Below are 25,062 nucleotides of genomic sequence, written 5' to 3'. Positions count from 1 at the left end.
TGAATTTCGTTTCTTGTGGATAAGCGGTCAAAGGTTAAACACACCCACTAACACTGACACACGGAAGTAACAAACTAATACGCATGTGAAGCCGGTGCTTGCTGGTGCAAGTCTAATGTTTACTATCCTGAACGCGCTTTTTAAAGGAAATTCACGTGTATTGTTAGTAACTAAAATGGAATACGTTTTAATTTTAATACTGAGTATTTGAACTGCGCGTTTTGCAAATGACTTCAGGAGTGTGACAGACGTCCACAATAAAATAACAATGGACAGTGGGAATATCATGGACTTGTTTAACAGGGAAAGGCCAGTCAGAGTGTGTGCACCCATGGTCCGTTACTCAAAGTAAGTTAGACAGCATTGAACTGATTCCTGTAATGCAATATTGTGTATGTGTTGTACTGAATGGTTTATTCCTGCTTTTTTCAGGTTGGCTTTCAGATGTTTAGTGAGGAAATATGACTGTGATTTATGTTTCACCCCAATGATCATTGCAGCTGATTTCATGCGCTCTGCAAAAGCCAGAGACAGTGAATTCACCACCAGTAAGAGTAAGTCGTAGTTCAGATATGATTTATACTGTAGAAGTGTAGACATTTTTCTTCAAGTTGTCCTTTAGGCCAGTGGTTTTCACAGTTTACTTCAGACATGAAAAACTGTCACACTGCATTAAAATTATTTATCACATAAAAGTAAATAAAAACATTTACACCACATGTGAAAATGTCTATATTGTGCAGGTGCGATAATATGCAAAAAATATAACCACCATGGTATAGATTAAATAGGTAAGTTGACAATTTTGGGTCACACTTTAGTTTAGGATCCAATTCTCACTATTAACTATGACTTTTGCCTCAATAAACTCCTAATTACTGCTTATTATTGGTAAGGTATTTGTTAAAGGGTTAGTTCACCCAAAAATTAATCTTCGGAACACAAATTAAGATATTTTTGTTGAAATCCGATCACATTTCCTCTCTCAAGATCCATTAATGTACTAAAAACATATTTAAATTGGTTCATGTGAGTACAGTGGTTCAATATTAATATTATAAAGCAAGGAGAATATTTTTGGTGTGGCAAAAAAACAAAATAACGACTTATATAGTGATGGGCGATTTCAAAACACTGCTTCAGGAAGCTTCGGAGCGCAAATGAATCAGTGTATCATGATTCGGATCGCGTGCCAAACTGCTGAAATCACATGACTTTGGCTCTCCGAACTGCTGATTCGACACGCTGATTCATAACGCTCCAAATCTTCCTGAAGCAGTGTTTTGAAATCGGCCATCACTATATAAGTTATTTTGTTTTTTTTGGTGCACCAAAAATATTCTCGTCACTTTATAATATTAATATTGAACCACTGTACTCACATGAGCTGATTTAAATATGTTTTTTGTACCTTTATGGATATTGAGAGAGGAAATGCCATTGCTGGCTATGCAGGGCTCACTGAGCCATCAGATTTCATCAAAAATATCTTAATTTGTGTTCCAAAGATTAACGAAGGTCTTACGGGTGTGGAACGGCATGAGGGTGAGCAATAAATAACATTATTTTCATTTTTGGGTGAACTAACCCTTTAAGTTTATGCATTAAGGGACGTAGAATATGGTCATGCAGAATAAGGCATTAATATCTGCTTTATAAGCACTAATAAACAGCCAATATCCTAGTAATATGCATGATAATGAGCAACTGCTTATGACATTTCAAGCTGTGACATGTCTAGGGTTAAATTAGGGTTAAACCTTCTGCTTTAGCTACTCATATAATTTAAACATGTGTTTGCTTCTTAGCTGACCGACCCTTAATTGTCCAGTTTGCTGCGAAGGACGCACAGACGCTGGCAGATGCTGCATGTGTGGTTTCCCCTTTCTCAGATGGAGTGGATTTGAACTGTGGCTGTCCACAAAGGTAATGCTAATATTCCTATGCATAAATGACAGTTCACACAGTGCTTCAAATAAGTAAGGAATACTAATAGTGGATTACTTAAGATACGTAATGTATGTATCAGAAAGTGATTTGCAGACTGTTTTAGTGCATTTCCATGAAATGGAAGTTATAATACTCTTTTCTTCCATATTGTGATGTATATCCATGTAAAACGGCTTCTGGAACAAGAACAAATGTAGGGCGGGACTTGATTTTGTCTATGGGGAATTGATTGGATGGTTGTAGTTTGCTATTGGCTGATCTCATGCGAGTGACAGGTCGCCCCGCCCTCGCGACAATAAACACATCATCATAAGATATTATGATTCAAGATTGTGATGACACATGAATTAAAAAAAAAAGATGTGCTCAGATAGGTCAGTTATAATAAATACAGCAATATAAAAAAATATAAAACAAGAATTGTCTGTTGTGATTTTAATCTAAAACCTAAAAAACTGTCAAACAGAGCTGAGAGTGCTAAACTGAAAGCATAATCAAACACATAAACACACAAGAGGTAGGAAAATGTCAAATTTCATGTTCCAGTTCTGATGAAGTTTTGTGAAGATTTTAATAAACATTTTGTGCACATTTTCCTGTAGTTTCACAGCATTTCTTCTGACAGCAGTCATGTGGATGTGTTTGTTGCAGGTGGGCCGTGTCTGAAGGCTACGGTGCGTGTCTGATTAACAAACCTGAGCTTGTGAAAGACATGGTTAGGCATGTCCGAAACCAAATAGACAACCCCAACTATGCAGTGTCCATTAAAATAAGGTGAGCAGCATATGATTTCCTGACTTTAAAATACACTCATGACAAGGAATATTCCAAGGGGCGAGGCATTAAAGAGGATTTAAAAGCAGAAAATACAAAGCTTGTATTTTTGTTAACTGGTATAAATCATTTTGAATAATTTCTTAATTTAAAAAATGTTTGCAATTATTGGACAGTTGGACTATTCATAACTTTAAAACAGTGTTTTTTTTAACATGTTGTAATTGTCAGTATGACAAAGATACTGTTTATATAGCAACATTTTACTTTTTTAATTGTAGCACATTGCTGAATTGCTTGAAATTTTTTTTTTTTATTGTCACAAAATGTAACTATAATCTTGCCCAGCTTTTTATATAAAGTTGTATATATAAGTATGTCCAACTTTATCCACATACTATATAGGCAATATATACTATATACACCACCATTCATAATTTTTGGATTGGTAAAGTGTTTTAATGTTTTTGAAAGACGTATCTTACTCTTACCAAGGTTGCATTTATTTGATCAAAAATACAGTAAAAATGAATGGGTGAGACTACAATTCAGAGCATTTTTTAAAATGATTTGTCCAATAAAAATCAATAAATCCAACACAATGCAGATCATACATACACATAAATGAAGGGGTGAGCCTATACAACATTCTCAAACATTCTGAATTCACACACACAAACACACACACACACAAAGCATTTAACGAGTCTATAACAGTACAAAGAATTGAATGGATATTTTTCAAATATTCAAATATTTATTTAATATTAAAAAAATATCAAATATTAACACTTCATGTTTTTTGTTAGAAATAAATGGTTACTCTGTCAACTACTTTGTCTTTTCCTTATAGAATGGTCAGATTTGTCTGAAAGCATATTTTGGCATCTTTGTAGAGTCCCAGCCAACACAAATGTTTCTTAAAAAATATAAAATACAATTTTAACTTGTGATAAAATCTAAAACTTAGGTTAAGTTTGTTACAACATTGGTTTTTAGATTTCAGCCTATATGCAGCCATTGAGTACTTCAGCCACTGATATTTCATGCAATTGCTATTTGTATTCCAACACATATCACCAGATGTCGCCAATGTATGCTGAATTTTGGGGTTTGGCTGTTTTGACTTGCTGGAATGAATATTTTTATTGACGTAATAAAAAACATAAGCGTATTTTACATGTAAGTCAATAGAGTAATTTTATAATACTAAAATACCCCAAAAAAATCACAAAAGAAATGCATAAATAATGTTTTTACTTTAGTGAATATAGTGTTATGACATTTATTTAAAAAAAAAAAAAATTGGGATCACACCTGTGACATTCATGCCCAAATTTGTCCACGAAGGACTCATTAAGGGCTGCTCTATGAAGGATGCTTCAGGGTTAATAAATGCTTTAATACATTTAATAAATAAATGCAAATAAATGCTGTTCATTTAACTCTCTATTCATCAAGAACTCTGTTCAACATTGATAATAATCATAAATGTTTCTTGAGCAGCAAATCATCATATTAGAATGATTTCTGAAGGATCATGTGACACTGAAGACTGGAGTAATGATGCTGAAAATTCAGCTTTGATCACAAGAATAAATTACATTTTACTATATATTCAAATAGAAAACAGTTCTTTTAATTTATAATAATATTTCACAATATTATATATATATATATATATTTTATTTTGGCTTGACATTTACGGCCAGTATTGTTTTTTTTTCTTGTTCAGGATTCACAAGGACCTCAGGAGGACAGTGGATCTCTGCCAGAAGGCTGCGGCAGCAGGCGTCTCATGGATTACAGTTCACGGGCGTACAGCCGACGAGCGGCACCAGCCTGTTCATTATGACGCCATCAAGGCCATCAAGGACAGTCTTTCCATCCCAGTCATCGCTAATGGTGACATCAAGAGCATGCAGGATGTGGAGGCCACCTGCGCCCTCACAGGAGTGGATGGTGCGTGTCAGTTTAATGCAGCTGATGCTGAACTCTCCACATGTATGATCTTATATCTTTGTATTTCTGCAGGTGTGATGGCTGCTCGAGGGTTGCTGGCCAATCCTGCCATGTTCGCAGGGTACGAGGAGACCCCGCTGCAGTGCGTTTGGGACTGGGTGGACACCGCTGTGGAACACGGGACCCCGTTCAGCTGTTTCCACCATCACCTGATTTACATGCTGGAACGCATCACCTCTCAGCCCGAGAGGAGGCTGTTCAATAACTTATCCAGTACGTCTGCTGTCATTGACTTCCTCCACAATACATACGGCTCCACATAATTGTTTTTAATGAATGCATTCTTTTATAAGTTGTAATAAAGTCACAAATAAAGAACATCTTATTATTTGCCTGAAAGGAATGATGTTTTATGTCTGCTTCAATATAGTTTTTATCTGCAACATGATTTTAATAACAAAGCAGAAGCTGTGCACCAGTTTATCTCCAACCCAAACTCATCTAAAACACAAGCTTTTGAAATGCTTTATTTTTGAAAGCCATCAGCCCCACATGAGTGGTTGAATTAAGATGATCTGTCGGTAGCTCAGTTGGGAAGTACATGACCTTGAGTCTAGGCTAGTGCAGTTAGGGGTTTAAGTCTTGGATAGGGTTTATTGCCGATCGTCTTCCAAAGCAAACAATTATCTCCTGTGCCGCAGAGCTTGTATGTAATGCACATATTTGAAGTAACTTCAATATACACATATGAAGTAACTTGATGGTCACTGCACCTGTGGGATTTAAAGGAAGTAAAGTGCAGTTTTCCGTCCGCTCCATTAGGCGGCAGAAGCGGGTTTCACCTTCAGTCTGACAGTCACAACAACACGTGCAGATCCTGCAGATGAGGTGACAGCTCTTAATGTCACTTTAACAGCATATATTCCATCTTAACTGCAAATAAAATCGACACACAGACGGATAAAATGCGGGAACCGAGTGTCACCTGTGAGTAACTTTTCGCATAAAGTCGATTTCTCTTGTTCTCAATGACTGTATAAGCCATTGTTTGAGTTTATATATGTTTACAGACTTTACATAAGATATAACGTACCTAAACCTAAAATCTTAATATCTGACATACACACAAGTTGAGGCAGTCTATGAAGATTCATCACAGGCTTGTTTACATGCTGAACTCCTTGTCAGACCTTTAGAAGCTCAGGTGAAAAAAAGGACACTTCCATAATGTAATTTTAGTACTAAAGATAATCTTATGAACAAATAAGTGTATTAAACAATGTATTTGTAGTACACTTGAACCTGTGTATGAAAAGAAAGTGTATGAAAGATGGGTTCACCTGTACTAGAAGTGGTAACTAAATACATTTTATAAATACAGAGCTAGAAAAAAGCATTTTAGTTCATATTCATGGTGTCTCAAAATAGCACAGTTGAGTACATTTAGATGTTCTTAAGTAATACTACAGAAGTATATTAAGTACAAAATTTATAGAGCACTTTAAGTACATTATGAAAATGTACCTTTTTTCACCTGGGAGAACAAATCAGTCGCTAGTTGTTGCGTTACTTTAATAATCTCTGAAAGAATCACCCTCTGATTTTCACATTATAAAGTAGAAAATCATGCTGTTTGTCTCTGTTGATATATTGTTGTTGTGATGCGTCAATTTTAAAAAGGTCCTTAGAGGACAAAAACATCCCTGTACAGTACAGTACAAATTCTCTCTCTCAAATATTACATGCACACACTTAGACACACAATGTTTTTAGTACACACATACAAACCACACAATTATAGCTGCATAATTTATCAAATCGGCTCTATAATACGCAGAAAACAGGAATAAAGCGAGCATTAAAAATAAAGAATAGTAAAACATTTATTTTGAAGCCTTGCCAACAGATTTGAAAGCCTATTAACAAAGACTTCATCATTTTATAGTTAAATTTTTCTGTGATTAAAAATTGCAGTTTTAATGGGTTTCAATTAAGACATTTTTGTCCTTAAAGGGTTAGTTCATCCAAAGATGAAAATTATGTCATTAATGACTCACCCTCATGTCGTTCCAAACCCGTAAGACCTCCGTTCATCTTCAGAACACAGCTTAAGATATTTTAGATTTAGTCCGAGAGCTTTCTGTGCCTCCATTGAAAATGTATGTACGGTAGACTGTCCATGTCCAGAAAGGTAATAAAAACATCATCAAAGTAGTCCATGTGACATCAGTGGGTTAGTTAGAATTTGTTGAAGCATCGAAAATACATTTTGGTCCAAAAATAACAAAAACTATGACTTTATTCAGCATTGTCTTCTCTTCCGGAATCCTTTCCATTGAATTGATTCCATTGAATTGATTCCATTGAATCCTTTCATCTGTCGGCGTTGGTAATGCACTTTTATGTCGCCGTGGTTGTTTTTGGCGATTAGGTCATCCGTGACATGCTCACTTACGCAACATTTTAAAAAATATAGCAATAGCAAAATACAAACAATGTAGAATAGCTTGAATACAGCGTGCGTCTCCCTCAGACTGTAAACGAAGCTCGGGCGCACTGGATAACACGTCAGCAACGTCTTACATCAACAGCGTCACTGTGGAGTCGTGAACCACACTCTGGAGCAGAAGGGGGCGGTAATGCACCAATAAGCTGGATGCCAACCGCCGTAAAACAAGAAAGAAGAAGAAGCGGAGTCGTGAACGCGAATTGACAACAGACCCGGAAGAGAATACAATGCTGAATAAAGTTGTAGTTTTTGTTATTTTTGGACCAAAATGTATTTTCGATGCTTCAAAATGTCGCGGATGTCCTAATCGCCAAAAACAACCACGGCGACGTAAAAGTGCATAACAAACGCCGACAGATGAAATGATTCAATGGAATCAATTCAATGGAATCAATTCAATTGAAAGGATTCTGGAAGAGAAGACAATGCTGAATAAGTCGTAGTTTTTGTTATTTTTTGACCAAAATGTATTTTTGATGCTTCAGAAACTTCACAATGTCACATGGACTACTTTGATGATATTTTTATTACCTTTCTGGACATGGACAGTCTACCATACAAACATTTTCAATGGAGGGACAGAAAGCTCTCGGACTAAATCTAAAATATCTTAAGCTGTGTTCTGAAGATGAACGGAGGTCTTAAGGGTTTGGAACGACATGAGGGTGAGTCATTAATGACATAATTTTCATTTTTGGGTGAACTAACCCTTTAAGGTCCTGAGTAGAACTATTTTATGTTACATGTGTAAAATAGATTTATTTATAGTATAATTTCAATAAAAATACACAGCTCTGCCAAAATTTCTGTAGTTAGCATTAACTGAACAGATGCTGAACTGTTATATCATTACTGAAGTACAATATACTTGATGAATGATTTGCACTATTAAATACACTGCCCGGCCAAAATAAAAAGATCACTGTTTGGATTTTATTAGGTAAATACTTAAGAACCTATGAATGGATCATTATTATTACTTATGTTTCTAGCATGTTCTAACAGATGGAGTGTGCAGGATTAAATTATTCCAGGATGACAATGCCAATATTCATCAGGGTGAAAAAATGTTTCATAGAGCACAAAGAATCACTTTCACACATGAATGGGCACTTCTGAATCCTGACTTTAACCTCAGTGTAAGTCTTTGGTATGTGCTGGAGGAGACTTTACAGAGTGCTCACCTCTTGCATTGTCAATACAAGATCTAAACCAAAAATTGCTAACCACTTGATGGAAATAAACGTTGTAATGTCCTTTCCATCAGGAGGTGCATCAATTTCTCAAGATATTGACATTGCTAGAGGTGATCACTCTGATCATCATATTTAACATATATATTCTGAGCTTTGTTAAGAGTATAAAAATGTTAAAGTAAACTAGACGTCTAAGAACTGAAGTCATTTTCAATCTGATGGTGGTGAAACTCGACTCGTCTGGTAGAAACTGTGCAGTTTGTCATCCGCTCGTCTTCACGTTCATGACATCTTTGGATCCTTGAAAACAACAACACCTGATGTCAACTTGACAGTCGCCGCACTGCCTTTACAGTCATAAAAGTACAGATCCTGCAGATGACAGCTCAGTGACAGACTCATAGTCACTCAACAGCAGAATCAACTGACACACATTGAGATAATGATCGACAGTGTCACGAGACTCACACGTAAGTAACTTAAAGCGCGTTTCTCTTGTAAAGTCACTATCACAGATTATATAACAGTCCTCATTTGTATTTAAGTTGTCGATTAAGTTTGTATTGATGTATGTCTTGTGATGTCAAAGCAGTTTGCTGGAGTTGATGCTGCTCGACGTTGTTTACAGAACAAATGAATCAGTTGCTGTTGCTTTACTTTAATGTGAAGAAAGGTTGTAACCAGGCCGCTTTGGGGCACCATTGACTTCCATATATCAGCAAAAAAGAATACTATGGAAGTCAGTGGTGCTCCAGAACTGTTAAGTTTCCCACATTCTTAAAAATATCTTCCTTTGGTTCAGCAGAACAAAGATATTTATACAGGTTTGGAACAACTTGGGGGTGAGTAAATGATGACAGAATTTTAATTTTTGGGTGAACTATCCCTTTAATCTCAGATTGTTCTGTCAGCAGTGGGCGGACTTACAAGCAGCGATCCAATTGGCTGAAAATGTGATTAATATCTGACAGCCTGTTGCCAATTTGCAATCCACCTGAGGACCAGCGTGAGCACAAGGAGAAGTCTTCTTTGAATATTGTAAGTTCTTATTTTTAAGTTAAATTAAGAAAAGATGCTTTAGATGCTCTTACTTTTTGACCTTTTACATTTTTAAGTCTGTTTTCACATAAACGCTGTATGACACATTCTGTTTAATAACCTAAAAATGCAGTTTTGTTTATATATGTGGTTGCAACAGTGTTTTATAAAAAATACTTGACTTGTGATTCTTAATCAGTTATGCTTTTGAATTAAATCTCATTTTAAAGTTTATACTTTTTATATGTATTATACCGTACAGCTCCCTCTGTCACCTGAAATGTATAAATTGCAGCAGTGTCCTCATGACTGATCACTTAATTTCACCTGATATTAATTAATTTGAAAAGGAGCGTGTCTTGATCATAGATGTATACATAGAATAACTGATAACATAGACCTCTATTGGAATGCAAAACTTTAGATTTTTCATATAACCATATTTAATCATGTTCATTTCTGTCTGAGCCTTCCTACAGGAAGGAGTTATTAGTGTAATGTGAAGTGTTTCTGATTGTCTGTCTGTTTGTAGAGGATCTCTTGGGTCAGAACTGCTGGATGTCATGAGGAGGTGACCAGAGAAGCAGCTACAGCTCATATCCTTTCTCTGGGATAAAGTTTACGACAGGCCATTTGTTTGAATGCATGTGTTTGAAAATGGAGTGTTTTACAAACTGCAGTGAGTTTGTGCATAATAAAAGGCTAAATGTGACACTTGTGTGCTGTTCATGATTTCCAACATCAATACATTGTTACATATAATCAGTAGTTCAAATGAGGTGTGGGCTCATCTGTCATTCACTGGCCCACATCTATAGGAGTTTTTGGGCAAGCTGTGACTAATTTGTAAGTTCATGATTGCCAAGCTAAAATCAATTAAGCATCCAGCTTAATAGCATATGGATGTCTGTAATATGATGTGATGCAGCTGTAGTCTGAATTTTTCAGTGGGGATCATCTCAAGGGAAACACCCCATCAAATGCTGATTTGAGGGTGTTTCCCCCAGAGGAAGGCAGGTGGCATCTGAGATTTCCATTGGATGATATGAGGGGAGGAGCTGGACTGGGGGACCAAAAACTATGCCACACCCCAAACTAAAAATTTCCAGACACAGGCTAAGTCCATAAAGTATAAAACGAAAAATTGAACTTGTGCTCCATAACCGCTGCTGGATATTGTCTGGGAAGTCCCAGGGGGAGCGGTCTGGATCTTAACTCCCCCCTTCATGTCTAGCCTTCTCTTGTCCTTCCAGTCATGATCTGATCCGCTTCGATCAGCTTGTCACAGCTCACAACCGGATGAACATCACGCAACCGTGCTTTAGTGACCAGCTTGGGGATCGAACCCAGATCCTTCCGTGCAGGAAGGACATGCTCAGACCGCTGAGCTACTGGCACTTTCACACTAACTACTATTTTTTTGGTTTCTTGTCCTTTTTTTTCATTGAAAACCCAGTGAAACTAAACAAATTTTCTACCTCCAGAAAAGGATTTGAACCAGGATTTCCCACGTCAAGGGCTGACATTCAGACCACTGCACCACTGGTACTTTCTCGCTTCTGACACTTTTTTTTGGGATTCTTGTCCTTTTTTTTCATCGAAAAACCAGTGAAACTAAACATCCATGTCAAGAGAGGGATTCGAACCAGTATTTCCCACGTCAAGGGCTGACGTTCAGACCGCCGCACCACTGGTACTTTCTTGCGTCTGGCTCTTTTTGTTTTGGATTCTTGTCTTTTTTTTAATTGAAAAACCAGTGAAACTAAATAATTTTTCCACGTCACGAGAGGGATTCGAACCAGTATTTCCCATATCAAGGGCTGACGTTTAGACCGCCGCACCATGGGTCCGTTCTCGCATCTGTCTCTTTTTGTTTTGGATTCTTGTCTTTTTTTTAATTGAAAAACCAGTTAAACTAAATAATTTTTCGACGTCACGAGAGGGATTTGAACTGGAATTTCCCATATCAAGGGCTGACGTTTAGACCGCCGCACCACGGGTCCGTTCTCGCATCTGTCTCTTTTTGTTTTGGATTCTTGTCTTTTTTTTCATTGAAAAACCAGTGAAACTAAATAATTTTTCGACATCACGAGAGGGATTTGAACCGGAATTTCCCATATCAAGGGCTGACGTTTAGACCGCCGCACCACGGGTCCGTTCTCGCTTCTGTCTCTTTTTGTTTTGGATTCTTGTCTTTTTTTCCTTTAAAAAACCAGTTAAACTAAATAATTTTTCGACATCACAAGAGGGATTCGAACCAGAATTTCCCACGTCAAGGGCTGACGTTTAGACCACTGCACCACTGGTACTTTCTTGCGTCTGGCTCTTTTTGTTTTGGATTCTTGTCTTTTTTTTAATTGAAAAACCAGTGAAACTAAATAATTTTTCCACGTCACAAGAGGGATTTGAACCGGGATTTCCCATATCAAGGGCTGACGTTTAGACCGCCGCACCACGGGTCCGTTCTCACTTCTGGCCCTTTTTGTTTTGGATTCTTGTCTTTTTTTCATTGAAAAACCAGTGAAACTAATGATTTTTCCACATCACAAGAGGGATTTGAACCGGGATTTCCCATATCAAGGGCTGACGTTTAGACCGGCGCACCACGGGTCCGTTCTCACTTCTGGCTCTTTTTGTTTTGGATTCTTGTCCTTTTTTTTCATTAAAAAAAACTGTGAAACTGAACATCCATGTCAAGAGAGGGATTCAAAACTTTCCCATGTCAAGGGCTGATGTTCAGACTGCTGCACCACTGATTCTTTTGTTTGCTTAGTTCAATTTTTGCATTTTAGTCCTTTTTTCTGGGACTAAAATGCAACCAGCAACCTCTAAACCCGTGAGGCAGCGCTCACACCTGTGAGCCACAGATCGCTTGTCTGGTCATGTGAACGAACTTGTTTTTCACTGTTATCCTGAGATAAAGTTTCCAATAGAGCAGTTAAAGCAAGATTTGAACCCGTGCCTTCATCACAGTCTCATCCTCACAGAGCATGTGTTTATCCACTCGCCCATCAACAGCTGGTTTTTGGGATACTTTGTCTAATGAGTAGAATTGAAAGTAAGCAATAATGAGATTTGAAATCAGGACACCGTGATTGAAACACAACACTTTATTTCCTGATCCACTGAAACTGCAGAGGCGATGAATGTTTTGAACAGGTTTTAGTCAAACTTTTTTGTTTGTTGTTTTATAATAATGATAAATGGTTGTCATTATTGTGAATAAATACTATTCTAATCTTAAAACACTGACATTCCAAGTTTTCCTTTTGTGGTGGTTTTGTGAATTACATCACGGCAAATCAAACCTAATGAGCTTAAATGCACTACACTTCTGTAAGAGGGTGAGGGCAGAAAAATATATTTCACACTGCATCATGAACAGCCAGTAAGAACTATTTACACTATCTACGAAGCAAATATCTACTAATATTCTTTTTCGCAAAGAAGCCAAAAAAGCTAAACAGTTGTGCATTCCTGCAATGATTTTTGTGAATTTCATCAAAACAAATAAATTCTAACAAACTTAAAAATATTACACCCTCCTGTGGTTGTTTTCTGAATTACACCAACACAAATCGAGTCTAACGAAAGTAAATGTACTATACTTCTGCAAGAGGGTAAGAGCAGAAGAGTGTTCTCGTAACGCTACGCAACATGAACAGCCAATCAGATCTGTTTACACTATCGATGTTCTGAGCTCACTTCTGTTAAAATAAATTGATTTACAAAAAGTCAAAAGACCTAAAATGCTGTGCGCCCTCCTGTGGCAATTTCTATGAAGTACACTGATGCAAATCAAGTTTAATAAATTTAAATGTGTTTCGCCCTCCTGTGGTGATTTGTGTGAATTACACAGTTGCAAAATGAGTCTAATGAACACAAAAAAGTTTCGCCCTCCTGTGGTGATTTTTGTAAATTACACCACTGCAAATTGAGTCTAATGAACATAAAACATTTTCACCCTCCTGTGGTGATTTTTATGAATTACACTTCTGCAATTCAAGTCTAATGAATTTAAATCTTTCTCCCTCCTGTGGTGATTTATGTGAATTACACCGCTGCAATTCCAATCTAACAAATTTAAATGTGTTTTGCCACCTTGTGGTGATTTTTGTGAATTACACCACTGCAAATTGAGTCTAATGAACATAAAATAGTTTCGCCCTCCTGTGGTGATTTTCGTGAATTACACCTCTGCAATTCAAGTCTAATGAATTTAAATCTTTCTCCCTCCTGTGGTGATTTATGTGAATTACACCGCTGCAATTCCAATCTAACAAATTTAAATGTGTTTCGCCCTCCTGTGGTGATTTTTGTAAATTACACCTGTGCAATTCCAATCTAACAAATTTAAATGTGTTTTGCCACCTTGTGGTGATTTTTGTGAATTACACCACTGCAAATTGAGTCTAATGAACATAAAATAGTTTCGCCCTCCTGTGGTGATTTTCGTGAATTACACCTCTGCAATTCAAGTCTAATGAATTTAAATCTTTCTCCCTCCTGTGGTGATTTATGTGAATTACACTGCTGCAATTCCAATCTAACAAATTTAAATGTGTTTCACCCTCCTGTGGTGATTTTTGTAAATTACACCTGTGCAATTCCAATCTAACAAATTTAAATGTGTTTTGCCACCTTGTGGTGATTTTTGTGAATTACACCACTGCAAATTGAGTCTAATGAACATAAAATAGTTTCGCCCTCCTGTGGTGATTTTCGTGAATTACACCTCTGCAATTCAAGTCTAATGAATTTAAATTTTTCGCCCTTCTGTGGTGATTTTTTGTGAATTACTCCGCTGCAATTCAAGTCTAATAAACATAAAAGATTTTCACCTTCCTGTGGTGATTTTCGTGAATTACACCTCTGCAATTCAAGTCTAATGAATATAAATTTTTCGGCCTTCTATGGTGATTTTTTGTGAATTACTCCGCTGCAATTCAAGTCTAATAAACAAAAGATCTTCAACTTCCTGTGGTGATTTTTGTGAATTACACCTCTGCAATTCCGATCTAACAAATTTAAATGTGTGTCGCCCTCCTGTGGTGATTTTTGTGAATTACACCACTGCAAATTGAGTCTAATGAACATAAAAGATTTTCACCCTCCTGTGGTGATTTTTGTGAATTACACCTCTGCAATTTGAATATAACAAAGTTAAATGTCTTTCGCTCTCCTGTGGTGATTTTTGTGAATTACACCTCTGCAATTCGAATATAACAAATTTAAATGTTTCTCCTTCCTGTGGTGATTTTTTGTGAATTACTCCGCTGCAATTCCAATCTAACAAATTTAAATGTGTGTCGCCCTCCTGTGGTGATTTTTGTGAATTACACCACTGCAAATTGAGTCTAATGAACATAAAAGATTTTCACCCTCCTGTGGTGATTTTTGTGAATTACACCTCTGCAATTTGAATATAACAAAGTTAAATGTCTTTCGCCCTCCTGTGGTGATTTTTGTGAATTACACCTCTGCAATTCGAATACAACAAATTTAAATGTTTCTCCTTCCTGTCGTGATCTTTGTGAATTACACCTCTGCAATTCAAGTCTAATGAACATAAAAGATTTTCACCCTCCAGTGATTTTTTTGTGAATTACACCGCTGCAAATCGAGTTTAACGAATGTAGATGTTTTGCCCTCAAGTGGTGATTTTTGTGAATTACACATATGTAAATTGAGTCTAATGAACTTAAATGTTTATCGCCCTTCTGTGGTAATGTGGTGTAATGATCGTATTGCATCAGATAGAAAATAACTTTCAGAACAAGTTCATTAATAATCATAATCTCTTGAAAGACAAAATAAATGAATTATCAGATTAATTATCACACATCACACAAAAATTCACAAAAGATTTTATTCACAGAGAAATTTTTATTAGGCATGATTTCCCCTTGCATGATTGTGTTCTGTTTGCCCATTTCTGTGTAGGAATATAGTATTTGCTATGAACAATAGAGTTTACAAACATTTTTTATCGTTGAAAAACATTTTATTCGGTTCGCTGCGTATTCATTTTTTCCCCATGGCATGATCGACAAGACCTCGTGCGCGCGCAAAGTGCGCGCTTTAATGACGTCATTCGAGTGAGACAGCAGTGCTGTGGCTTTCCGCAGTTAGTTTAGTTTTCTTTAATTGTGTCGTTCGTCTAAAGTTCCCCTGAAGATTTTCTTTATACGTAGGTGAGATGCAAACACGTCGTCTTTCTGCTTCTGTGGGTGGTGTCATATTTTCTGTTTATCTGCTGTCGAGTTTTGAATCTCGACTCTCTGTATGTTCATTTCCTGTTCGAATAGAGATCGTATATTATATATATATATATATATGCATTAAATATGCAACACTTAAGCATTTTTACGACATTAATATGATTATATAATCTGCACTGCGGTCTAATAACTGCACTAAACCAATAGACTATTCATATTATTATGCATTATGTTCTGTGTGCATGTTAAAATGATTTGTGTGTTAAAAACATGAGGCATATGCTTCCTGATAGTGAACACAGTGTCAAAGTGTGTAACTGGAAGAGGTGGGAAGAATGTCATTGAGCAAGACCTTTGATCCGAGCATAATACCATAAGTAGATTAAGTGAGATTAATAACAGCCTTGATTAGTAAGGAATTATGCATTTGTTTTTTCAGTTGATAATCTGATACAGCATTTTATAAACTTCTTTATTACATTTTAGGTCACACAGCTGAAACAAAATGACGTTGCAGTGGACTGCAGTTGCTTCTTTCCTGTATTTGGAAATTGGTGTTCTTATCATCTTCTGTCTCCCTTTCATCTCTCCACAAAGGTAAAATGTCCTTCTCGTCCAATTGCATGTTCACCGTTGTCCACTTGCTCTTACTGACATCCATGTTTGCAGGTGGCAGAGTATTTTCAAATGGAGCATCTGGAACCGTCTTTCCCAGTTCTGGAACAAGGGCTTTCTCACCATGATCATAATCCTCATTGTTCTCTTTCTTGGTATGTCATGTTGTGTTTTTATTACCATGTCTTAAAGTGATTAGAAATGACCCAAGTTAACCCAGCTGTGCTGTAACCCGCTGCAGACGCCCTGCGGGAGGTGAGGAAGTACTCGAACACTGACCAAGCCAAAGACGCCAAACTGCAACCCCACATGTTTGACCACATGCACATGAAGCTCTTCCGAGCCCAGAGGAACCTCTACATCTCTGGCTTCTCGCTCTTCCTGTGGCTGTACGCATTGATTTATATGTATGACATTGACCGTTTGCAGTTTGTCTTGTGATATTGAACTTATATTGGTGCTGTTTTCTCACAGTGTCATGAGGAGAGTCATCACTCTGATCAACCAGTTGGCTGTGGCCATCGGCACCAGTGTCGCTCTGCAGACTCAAGCTGAAAGCGCCAACAAAGCTGCCAAGAAATACATGGAGGACAATGAGATGCTCAAACAGGTTAAAAGCCTCTACCTAATGTGGTGTTCCCATTCTGATTATGCTATATTATCACCAAACAGTGGATTCAATCTTTTTGTCAACTTGTTTTCTTTCCGTTACACAGGTTTTGTATTTCTCTTTAGAACTGATTGAACGTATGCACCTCAGGCCCTTTTTACACCTGGTGTTAAAGGATTAGTCCACTTTCAAATAAGATTTTCCTGATAATTTACTCACCCCCATGTCATCCAAGATGTTTGTCTTTCTGTCTTCAGTCGAAAATAAATTAAGGTTTTTGATAAACATTTCATGATTTTTCTCCTTATAGTGGACTTCAATGGGCACCAAACTGTTGAATGTCAAAATGACAGTTTCAGTGCAGCTTTCAAAGAGCTTTAAACGATACCAGACGAGAAATAAGAGTCTTATCTAGTGAAATGGTCAGTCATTTTCGAAAAAAATGTAAATGTATATGCTTTATATAAACAAATGATCACCTTCCAAGTGGTTCCGCCAAAACCGCATTTTCGTATTCTTCAAAAAAATTCTACTTACGGAAAAAAAAACAGAACTGGCACTGCGATCGTTCCGTAAGTAGAATAGGGAAGGCGTAGGACATACAGCGTGAGCTTTTTGAAGAATACGGAAATGCAGTTTTGGTGGAAGCACTTGGAAGGCGATCATTTGTTTATATAAAGCATATACATTTACTTTTTTTTTTTTTTTGAAAATGAGCCTGTTTCGCTAGATAAGACCCTTATTCCTCGTCTAGTATCGTTTAAAGCCCTTTGAAGCTGCACTGAAACTGTCATTTTGACCTTCAACCGTTTGGTGCCCATTGAAGTCCACTATAAGGAGAAAAATCCTGGAATGTTTTCATCAAAAACCTTAAATTTCTTTTCGACTGAAGAAAGAAAGACATGAACATTTTGGAGTAAATTATCATAAATTTTATTTGAAAGTGGACTAATCCTTTAAGAAGTGGACTAATCATTTTTGGTCGATTGGAAGTGGACAACACTGAATGTTTTTAAAACGTTTTGAGCTTGTCCAATTTCGACCACTTTGGCCCTGGTATTAAGATGGGCTTTGGTCGATTGTAGTTTGGTCAACATTGTGCTTGGTGCGTTTTGTTGTCTTCAAACCAAACTCTTTAGCAGACAATTTTATATCTGGCTAGCATGCTTCCCATAATGTTTACGCATTAGGTCAGTAGGTGGACTGTTGCGCTGTGTTTTCGAGTACCTCTGTAAGTGGTCAAAAGTGGACAAGCTCAAAATGTTTTAGACCCTGTTTACACCTGTATTTAGTGTTGTTCAGTTGTGATCCGATCGACCAAAACAATTCTTAATACCAGGTGTAAACAGGGCCTTCCAGAGGCCCGAATGTGTGTTTAAACAGCCATAAAATACCACCTACTCACCCAATAGGGGTGCAACAGTTCAGATTACTCACGGTCCAGTTTGTATCATGGTTTCGGTACGGTTCGGTATGTGCTATGTTCAGGTAAAAAATTACTTTCAAATAAAAAAAATCAAAAAATAAGATCAAATATTCAAGCAGCACAACTAAATACAGTAAAGCAAAGATAAAAATAAAAGCTTTAAAGGTTTTTCATGTATCCAGTTTTAAGGTACAGAAATGTTTAAAGTAGCTAATAAAATGCAAAACAACATTGCATATAATCTTCACTGTATAAATTAAATAAAGGTCAATCATTATTAATTATTAAGTTACTATTCAATTATGAGCAATGAGTGTTTTCCTTGTCTTTTGTTGTTTGATTAACATTAAAAACACATTCAGACAGCAGGAATGCAAGGGCTGCTGTCTCTTTAAGACATAATACACAGATCAGTACACTGATACTAAACACATGCGTTCTTTCTCTGTCTGTTTTATTCATTATCTACAAACCATATTATAGATGCATATGAGTCGTCAGATATGAGATGAACCGCGGTGCAAGTGCGTGCCGAACCGAGTGTGCAGAACGGTACAGTTCGTTTTGTTATGTTTTTTTTTTTAAACCGAGAACAGTTTCACCCCTATCATCTAATGTGTAAACATTATGGGAAGTGTGCTAGCCAGATGGGATTTAAACATGGTCGGCTGAAGACCCAAGTTTGGTTTGAAGATGAAAAATGTACCAAACACAATGTTCTCTCACCATTCCTGATTTCTAACACACACTCACAGCATTCAGCCGGTCTTGTGGCTGTCAGAGCAGAAATGAATGCTGCTGCTCTCCTTATGTTTTTCCGTCATCTCCTTTCACGTTTATATGAAACTGCGTGAGCTCATTTCATTCTCATAGATCATTAGAAAAAGCCCGTACAATTATCCTATTGCTGGGACAATAAATCGTTGCATCACAAGTCGAGAAATTATTATGGATCAATTTAGAGATTTTCCGAATCCATTGCAATTCTCTCTTGAATCGATTCTGATCTTAGTTTTCAACAGCAGATGGCACTGCGTGCTTTAGAAACAGCCATACTCAGATTCCAGTTGCTTTACACACATCACTTAAACCTAAAATAATTAAGCTCAAAAAGTTTGAAGTGAATTATAAAGTGTTTACATTAATCTCATGCCATAAAAGCATTCTGAAGTGCTGAACGTACACGCGCTCTTCGTCGTGAGCATTTAAGCGTATGGTTAAAAAGTAGCCTAGAGCGCCAGAGCTCAGAATAAATTCGATAGAGTATCGCAATGCATTCAGAAAATATCAATCCAGAATCGCAATGCATCGATTTATTGCCCCAGCCCTAATTTGCTCGCCCACAGACCCTCCGCTCGAAGAAAGTGAAAAGAGAAAGATTAAAACACCAGGTGTAAACGGGGATGTGTCTGCCTCGTCAACTTGCCATTGTTATCCTGTATTTACTGTAGTAATATCAGTAAATTATGAATAACTAATCCTATTCCTAACCCTATATAAAAGTACATGTTGTTAATTAATATTATTTAATATTGTTAATTAATATTCCCTAAATGTATAAATACATTGTAACTAGGACACCTTAAAATAAAGTAACCAAATATTCATTACTTGAAATAAACATTAACTGTAATAAATTTTATTTCAGTTAGTTGCTAACGTCACATTTTTATTTAGTTGAACTTCACCACAAATTTCATGTAGTTCTAGAAGTACCAAAATACCAAAAAATAAAAACTATATTAGGTATAAAAAAGTAATATAAATGACAAAAATGGCAAAAAAAAAAAAATTACTAAACCTTTAAGGTTAAAATAAAAACAGAAAATATAAAAAATAAAATCATATTCAAATATTAACAAAATGTTAATATCTTGTGCTCAGATTGATTAAACACAGCATAACGAGATTAATAAGCAATTTTTTGTAGGCCAGTCATTTTTGATTGAGAACACTACAAGTGTAATAAGGTGGGAACAAAACCCCCCAAAAAGCACAAATTATTTTAAATTCTTTGGGAAGTTTTTATACCTGAGCAGTCAGTATGTTATAGTCCTATAGGATAACATTAACTAGCATTTTCAGGAAAAAGAAAATCCTCTCCAGGTCAAAATGACCTGAACAACGTAAGGGTTAAATGTTAATGCATGAATCTCATGAAACCTGCACCACATTTCAGCCCAAAATCAGCAGACAGACATAAGAAATAATATTTTCAATGAAGAATCTGAAAGCAATGCAAACAAGTTTTTTTTCCTTTGATTTTGGGGTAAATTATTTGGCTTAGACATCTGCTTTTAGAAGCAGTCCCTCACTGTGTTTATTCACAGCTCATGAGGAGGAATTAAATGAATGTGTGTGGCGTTTGGGTCTTGAGGAATCCTCCTGAATGACCCTTGAGTAACAGAAGGACAAACCGTTGTTATCCTCAGGCGCTTACGGATCCTAAAGGAGAAGGAGGGAAGAAACAAGATACAGAAGAGAACAAACTCCTGAAGAAAGAGGTGCAGAGACTGACAGAGGAGCTGAAGAGCAGCACAGATGGTGAGCACAAGCCTTACACACACTCAACATGCATCCTAGATAATGATTACAATCAAACAAATGATCTGGAATACAGCAGCTCTATCAGTTACAGCTGTTTGCTTTTCTGTAGCTCTGAAAAAGTCCAAGTCAGATTTAGATGCCATGAAGAAACAAACTGAAGGACTAACCAAAGAATACGACCGTCTCCTTCAAGAGCACCAGGAGATTCAGGTAAGATCACGAACGAAAGATCACATGCTCGATTCAAATACCCACATGATCTTATTTTATTAATGACACAGATAGTGATCAAAATAGAGCAAACCACCTTTTGAAGCTAACTTGGTGCTTCAAATAACGGTTGTATTAATTCGTCACTAGGTGGCGACGAGTGACTTAAAAAATGTGTTTGGCATTGAATCATTCGTTCAAAAGATTTGTTCAAAACACTGATTCATCCAGTAATGAAACAAGTATATAATGAGTTATTGAACACATTCAAAACCATTTTTTAAATCCATTCATATTAAAAATTTTTCCAACAATAAATATTTTGTCATAACCTCTAGTAATTTATCTTGTTTAGTTGTATATTCAGAATCGTGATCTCTATTTTGAAACCAAAAAAAAGGCAATTCTCCTTTTATCCAGAATCGTGCAGCTCTAATATGTATCAACGACCCTGTAATATAAAGCGTTAACGCATATGTTAGATGTATTTACTCTAGTAATATCAGTGAAGTATGAATAACTAATCCTATTCCTAACCCTATATAAAAGTACATGTTGTTAATTAATATTATTTTATATTGTTAATTAATATTACCCAAATGTATAAATACATTGTAACTAGGACACCTTAAAATAAAGTAACCAAATATTCATTACTTGAAATAAACATTAACTGTAATAAATTATTTCAGCTAGTTGCTAACGTCACATTTCTCCTTTTTATTTAGTTGAACTTCACTACAAATTTCATGTAGTTCTAGAAGTACCAAAATGCCAAAAAATAAAAACTATATTAGGTATAAAAAAGTAATATAAATGACAAAAATCGCAAAAAAATAAATTACTAAACCTTTAAGGTTAAAATAAAAACAGAAAATATAAAAATAAAATCATATTCAAAATATTAACAAAATGATACTTTGCAAAGTAGTATTGGCAGATATTTTAAATCTATATTGTTTTGCATGCTTTAAACAATATGAATATTATCAAAATATAATGAACAGTAGATGAATAACAGTTTAGTAATTTATAAAATCAGATAAATACTGATAACTTATATAAATGACAGCATCGATACTCATCACCAAAATAGCGTGCATCCCGACAAAATAGTTATTTGTTACGGATAAAGAGTAGTGCTAAGGATTATGACATGACCAACTTGTTTACAACTTTTTCCTTTGACTCTTTTCTAGAATCAGCTGGACAGTGGAGACAAAAAAGATGACTAGGGAAGTGGACACAATGGAAACCTGTACGATAATCATAATTATGATGAGCTCCTCCCACATACACTCACCTGGTAGCATGACATGAAAACTGTTCTGAGTTCTCCGTTCTGAATCACTCATGATGATGACATCACATCCTGTCAGGTTACCTGCTCACCACACATTTGAAGTAGTGGTTTAGCTTTGATATACATCCCTGTTCTTTTGATGTTCTGGCTGATGCGGGGCAGTGCTGTTTATTTTAAATCATCTCCAAATATCTGTATCTGCACACATTTTATTGATGTGTTTACAGGAAACTGTAAATAAGCCATATTAGTCTGATGCTTGCATGTTGCATTGGTTTACCTCACGTTGCTTTCATTCTCCGTTCTGCTTGATTCTCTTGAAAGCGCATATTGAACCAGACTGTCACGCAACATCCAGAAACTTCACACAAAGTCATAGTAGCTGTAATATTAGTACTTTTCACAGCAATATCTCCATTCATATTTACCAAAAACAAGTCCATTGACACAATCCATCAGATTGCAAATGGAAGCGTGTCTAAGATCACATACATTACAGGCTGCGTTAGTCATTTAAATCAACTTTAATTATGAAGAATAAAACCGTATACACATAAACAACAGATAATAATAATAATAATAATAAGTAAACACGTCACAGTGAGACCATTTCCGGGCCGAGCAAACAGTCTGTTAGTGAGCGGTTAGTGTATTTGGAGAGGTAGGTCAATTACACCTGAGTTCAATTACTGTTAGTTGTTAAACAAACGCAGACACCAGATATGAAAATTTCGCAGTCCAATAGAGATAGATAATTTTGAGTCCGTTTGAGGTAGCTCTGTTTCTGTGCTGTTGATGCTTAAGAATAAAATCTTATAAAACATGTCCAGGCTACATTTCACCCCAAAAATCGAAGGAAAGAAAATATATATTGTGGAGCGAAAATTAAACCATTTTTGTTGGTTTTTTTTTAATATCTCAATTTAAGGATTAGTTCACTTCAGAATTAAAATTTCCTGATAATTTACTCACCCTCATGTCATCAGAGATGTTTGTCTTTCCTTCTTCAGCCGAAAAGAAATTAAGGTTTTTGAGGAAAACATTCAACGATTTTTTCAACAGTTTGAAGGTCCAAATGTCAGTTTCAGTGCAGCTTCAAAGAGCTTTACATGATCCCAGACGAGGAATAAGAGTCTTATCTAGCGAAATTATCCTTCATTTTCAAAAAAAAAAATAAAAATATATATACTTTTTAACCACAAATGCTCATCTTGCACTGCTCTGTGATGTGCCACGCATTACGTAATCACGTTGGAAAGGTCGCCTACCGCGGTATGGTGAAAAAGTCCATTTCATGTTTTAACTTTTTTTGTAAAGGGCATTTGACTTGGTCTTTGCACATTTGCTTTGTAAACACTGGATCGGTACTTCCACCTATGTCATGCGTGACCTTTCTAACGTGATTACGTAATGTGTGGCGCATTGCAGAGCAGTGCAAGATGAGCATTTGTGGTCAAAGTATACAAGTTGGGTTTTTTTTAGACAATAACTGATCACTTTGCTAAATAAGACTCTTAATCCTCATCTGGGATCATGTAGAAGCTGCACTGAAACTGACATTTGGACCTTCAACCTGTTGGTGCCCACTGAAGTCTACTATATGGAGAAAAATCATGGAATGTTTTCCTCAAAAACCTTAATTTCTTTTCGACTGAAGGAAGAAAGACATGAACATCTTGGATGACATGGAGGTGAGTAAATTATCAGGAAATTTTAATTCTGAAGTGAACTAATCCTTTAAGCACATTTTTCTTTCAGTTTAAGAAAAATAATGTGTAATACATTGAGTAATACAGTAGTCTAATCTAATGAGGATTAGATTTAAGAACCTACTGTAATGGGAATTATTTTCTTCAACTTGCATTTTTTTCTTTTGATTTTAGGATTAAATCTGACCTGGATATGTTTTGGTGCAATTTACTCTGTTTTTGATGAAGTCTGAATGTTTTATTTCATTGTTCACCTATTCTAGTTGCAGAACAACCACCGAAATTTCACAATTAAAACATTTAGACTTAAGGGAAGATTAAAAGACTGTGAAAATTATCCTGCGCTGTGAGACAGAAAAAATGAGTATAAATTTAATTTACTAATAATAAGCAGTCACCCACCGTGTGGGTGTTGAAAAGCATGCTGTCGATATGTTGCTCCGTTTATGATGCACAAATCTTCCACGCTCACTTCCTTTCCCTCGCCTATCGGACGCTATGGCCGAAAACTGTTTGTCTGATGCGACCCGTCTAATCCTGAGCAGCACTTGAGAGGGAGAGGAGATGGGAAAATTAGAAAAATACCTAAAATTGCTATGCAAGTCTAGAAATGTTATTTATAGATTGTATATTTGGCTGATTTCTGACTTCGTTCCAAAGATTGGGAAATGGTCTGAAATGTCTAAAAAGATGGATTGTTTATGACTTTCGGTATCTTCCTGTCAAATGTGGTCAAATATAGCTTTTTTTTTTTTAATAATCTTGTAATATTCTTCTAATGGGTGCAAAATCACCTGCTTAAGTGCCTCAGTGAGTTGTTTACGTTTTTGCTGTGATTGTATTTTCACGATTAAAGCGAAAAACGGTACTGTTGTCATTGATGATTGTGCATGTTTCTTCGTTCTTTGTAGTAAATCATTCATTTTATTTTTAAAAGAATGTATCTAATCTTTCACATAAATGCATTTTTTTTTTTTTTTTTTTTTTTACAC

At 36.1% G+C, this 25,062-nt stretch overlaps 1 protein-coding gene and 1 long non-coding RNA gene across 2 annotated transcripts; both read left to right on the top strand.

Annotated features, from left to right (window-relative positions):
* Positions 1-72: 72 nt before the first annotated feature.
* LOC137024191 (B-cell receptor-associated protein 29-like) lies at positions 73-25,057 on the top strand. The gene is given in 12 exon segments (XM_067391457.1): positions 73-348; positions 433-554; positions 1,809-1,926; positions 2,602-2,724; positions 4,460-4,690; positions 16,146-16,247; positions 16,320-16,420; positions 16,507-16,654; positions 16,740-16,875; positions 20,734-20,845; positions 20,958-21,058; positions 22,258-25,057. Coding segments are annotated over 12 exon segments (1,410 nt in total). The 5' UTR covers positions 73-268; the 3' UTR covers positions 22,294-25,057.
* LOC137023761 (uncharacterized) lies at positions 5,556-10,125 on the top strand. The gene is made up of 3 exons (XR_010895577.1): positions 5,556-5,673; positions 8,639-9,429; positions 9,962-10,125. It is a non-coding gene; the product is annotated as an uncharacterized lncRNA (long non-coding RNA).
* Positions 25,058-25,062: the final 5 nt, after the last annotated feature.

Source organism: Chanodichthys erythropterus, chromosome 8 (assembly GCF_024489055.1).
Source record: "Chanodichthys erythropterus isolate Z2021 chromosome 8, ASM2448905v1, whole genome shotgun sequence".
Taxonomy (NCBI): Eukaryota; Metazoa; Chordata; class Actinopteri; order Cypriniformes; family Xenocyprididae; genus Chanodichthys; species Chanodichthys erythropterus.
This window is presented reverse-complemented; position numbering and strand designations above follow the sequence as displayed.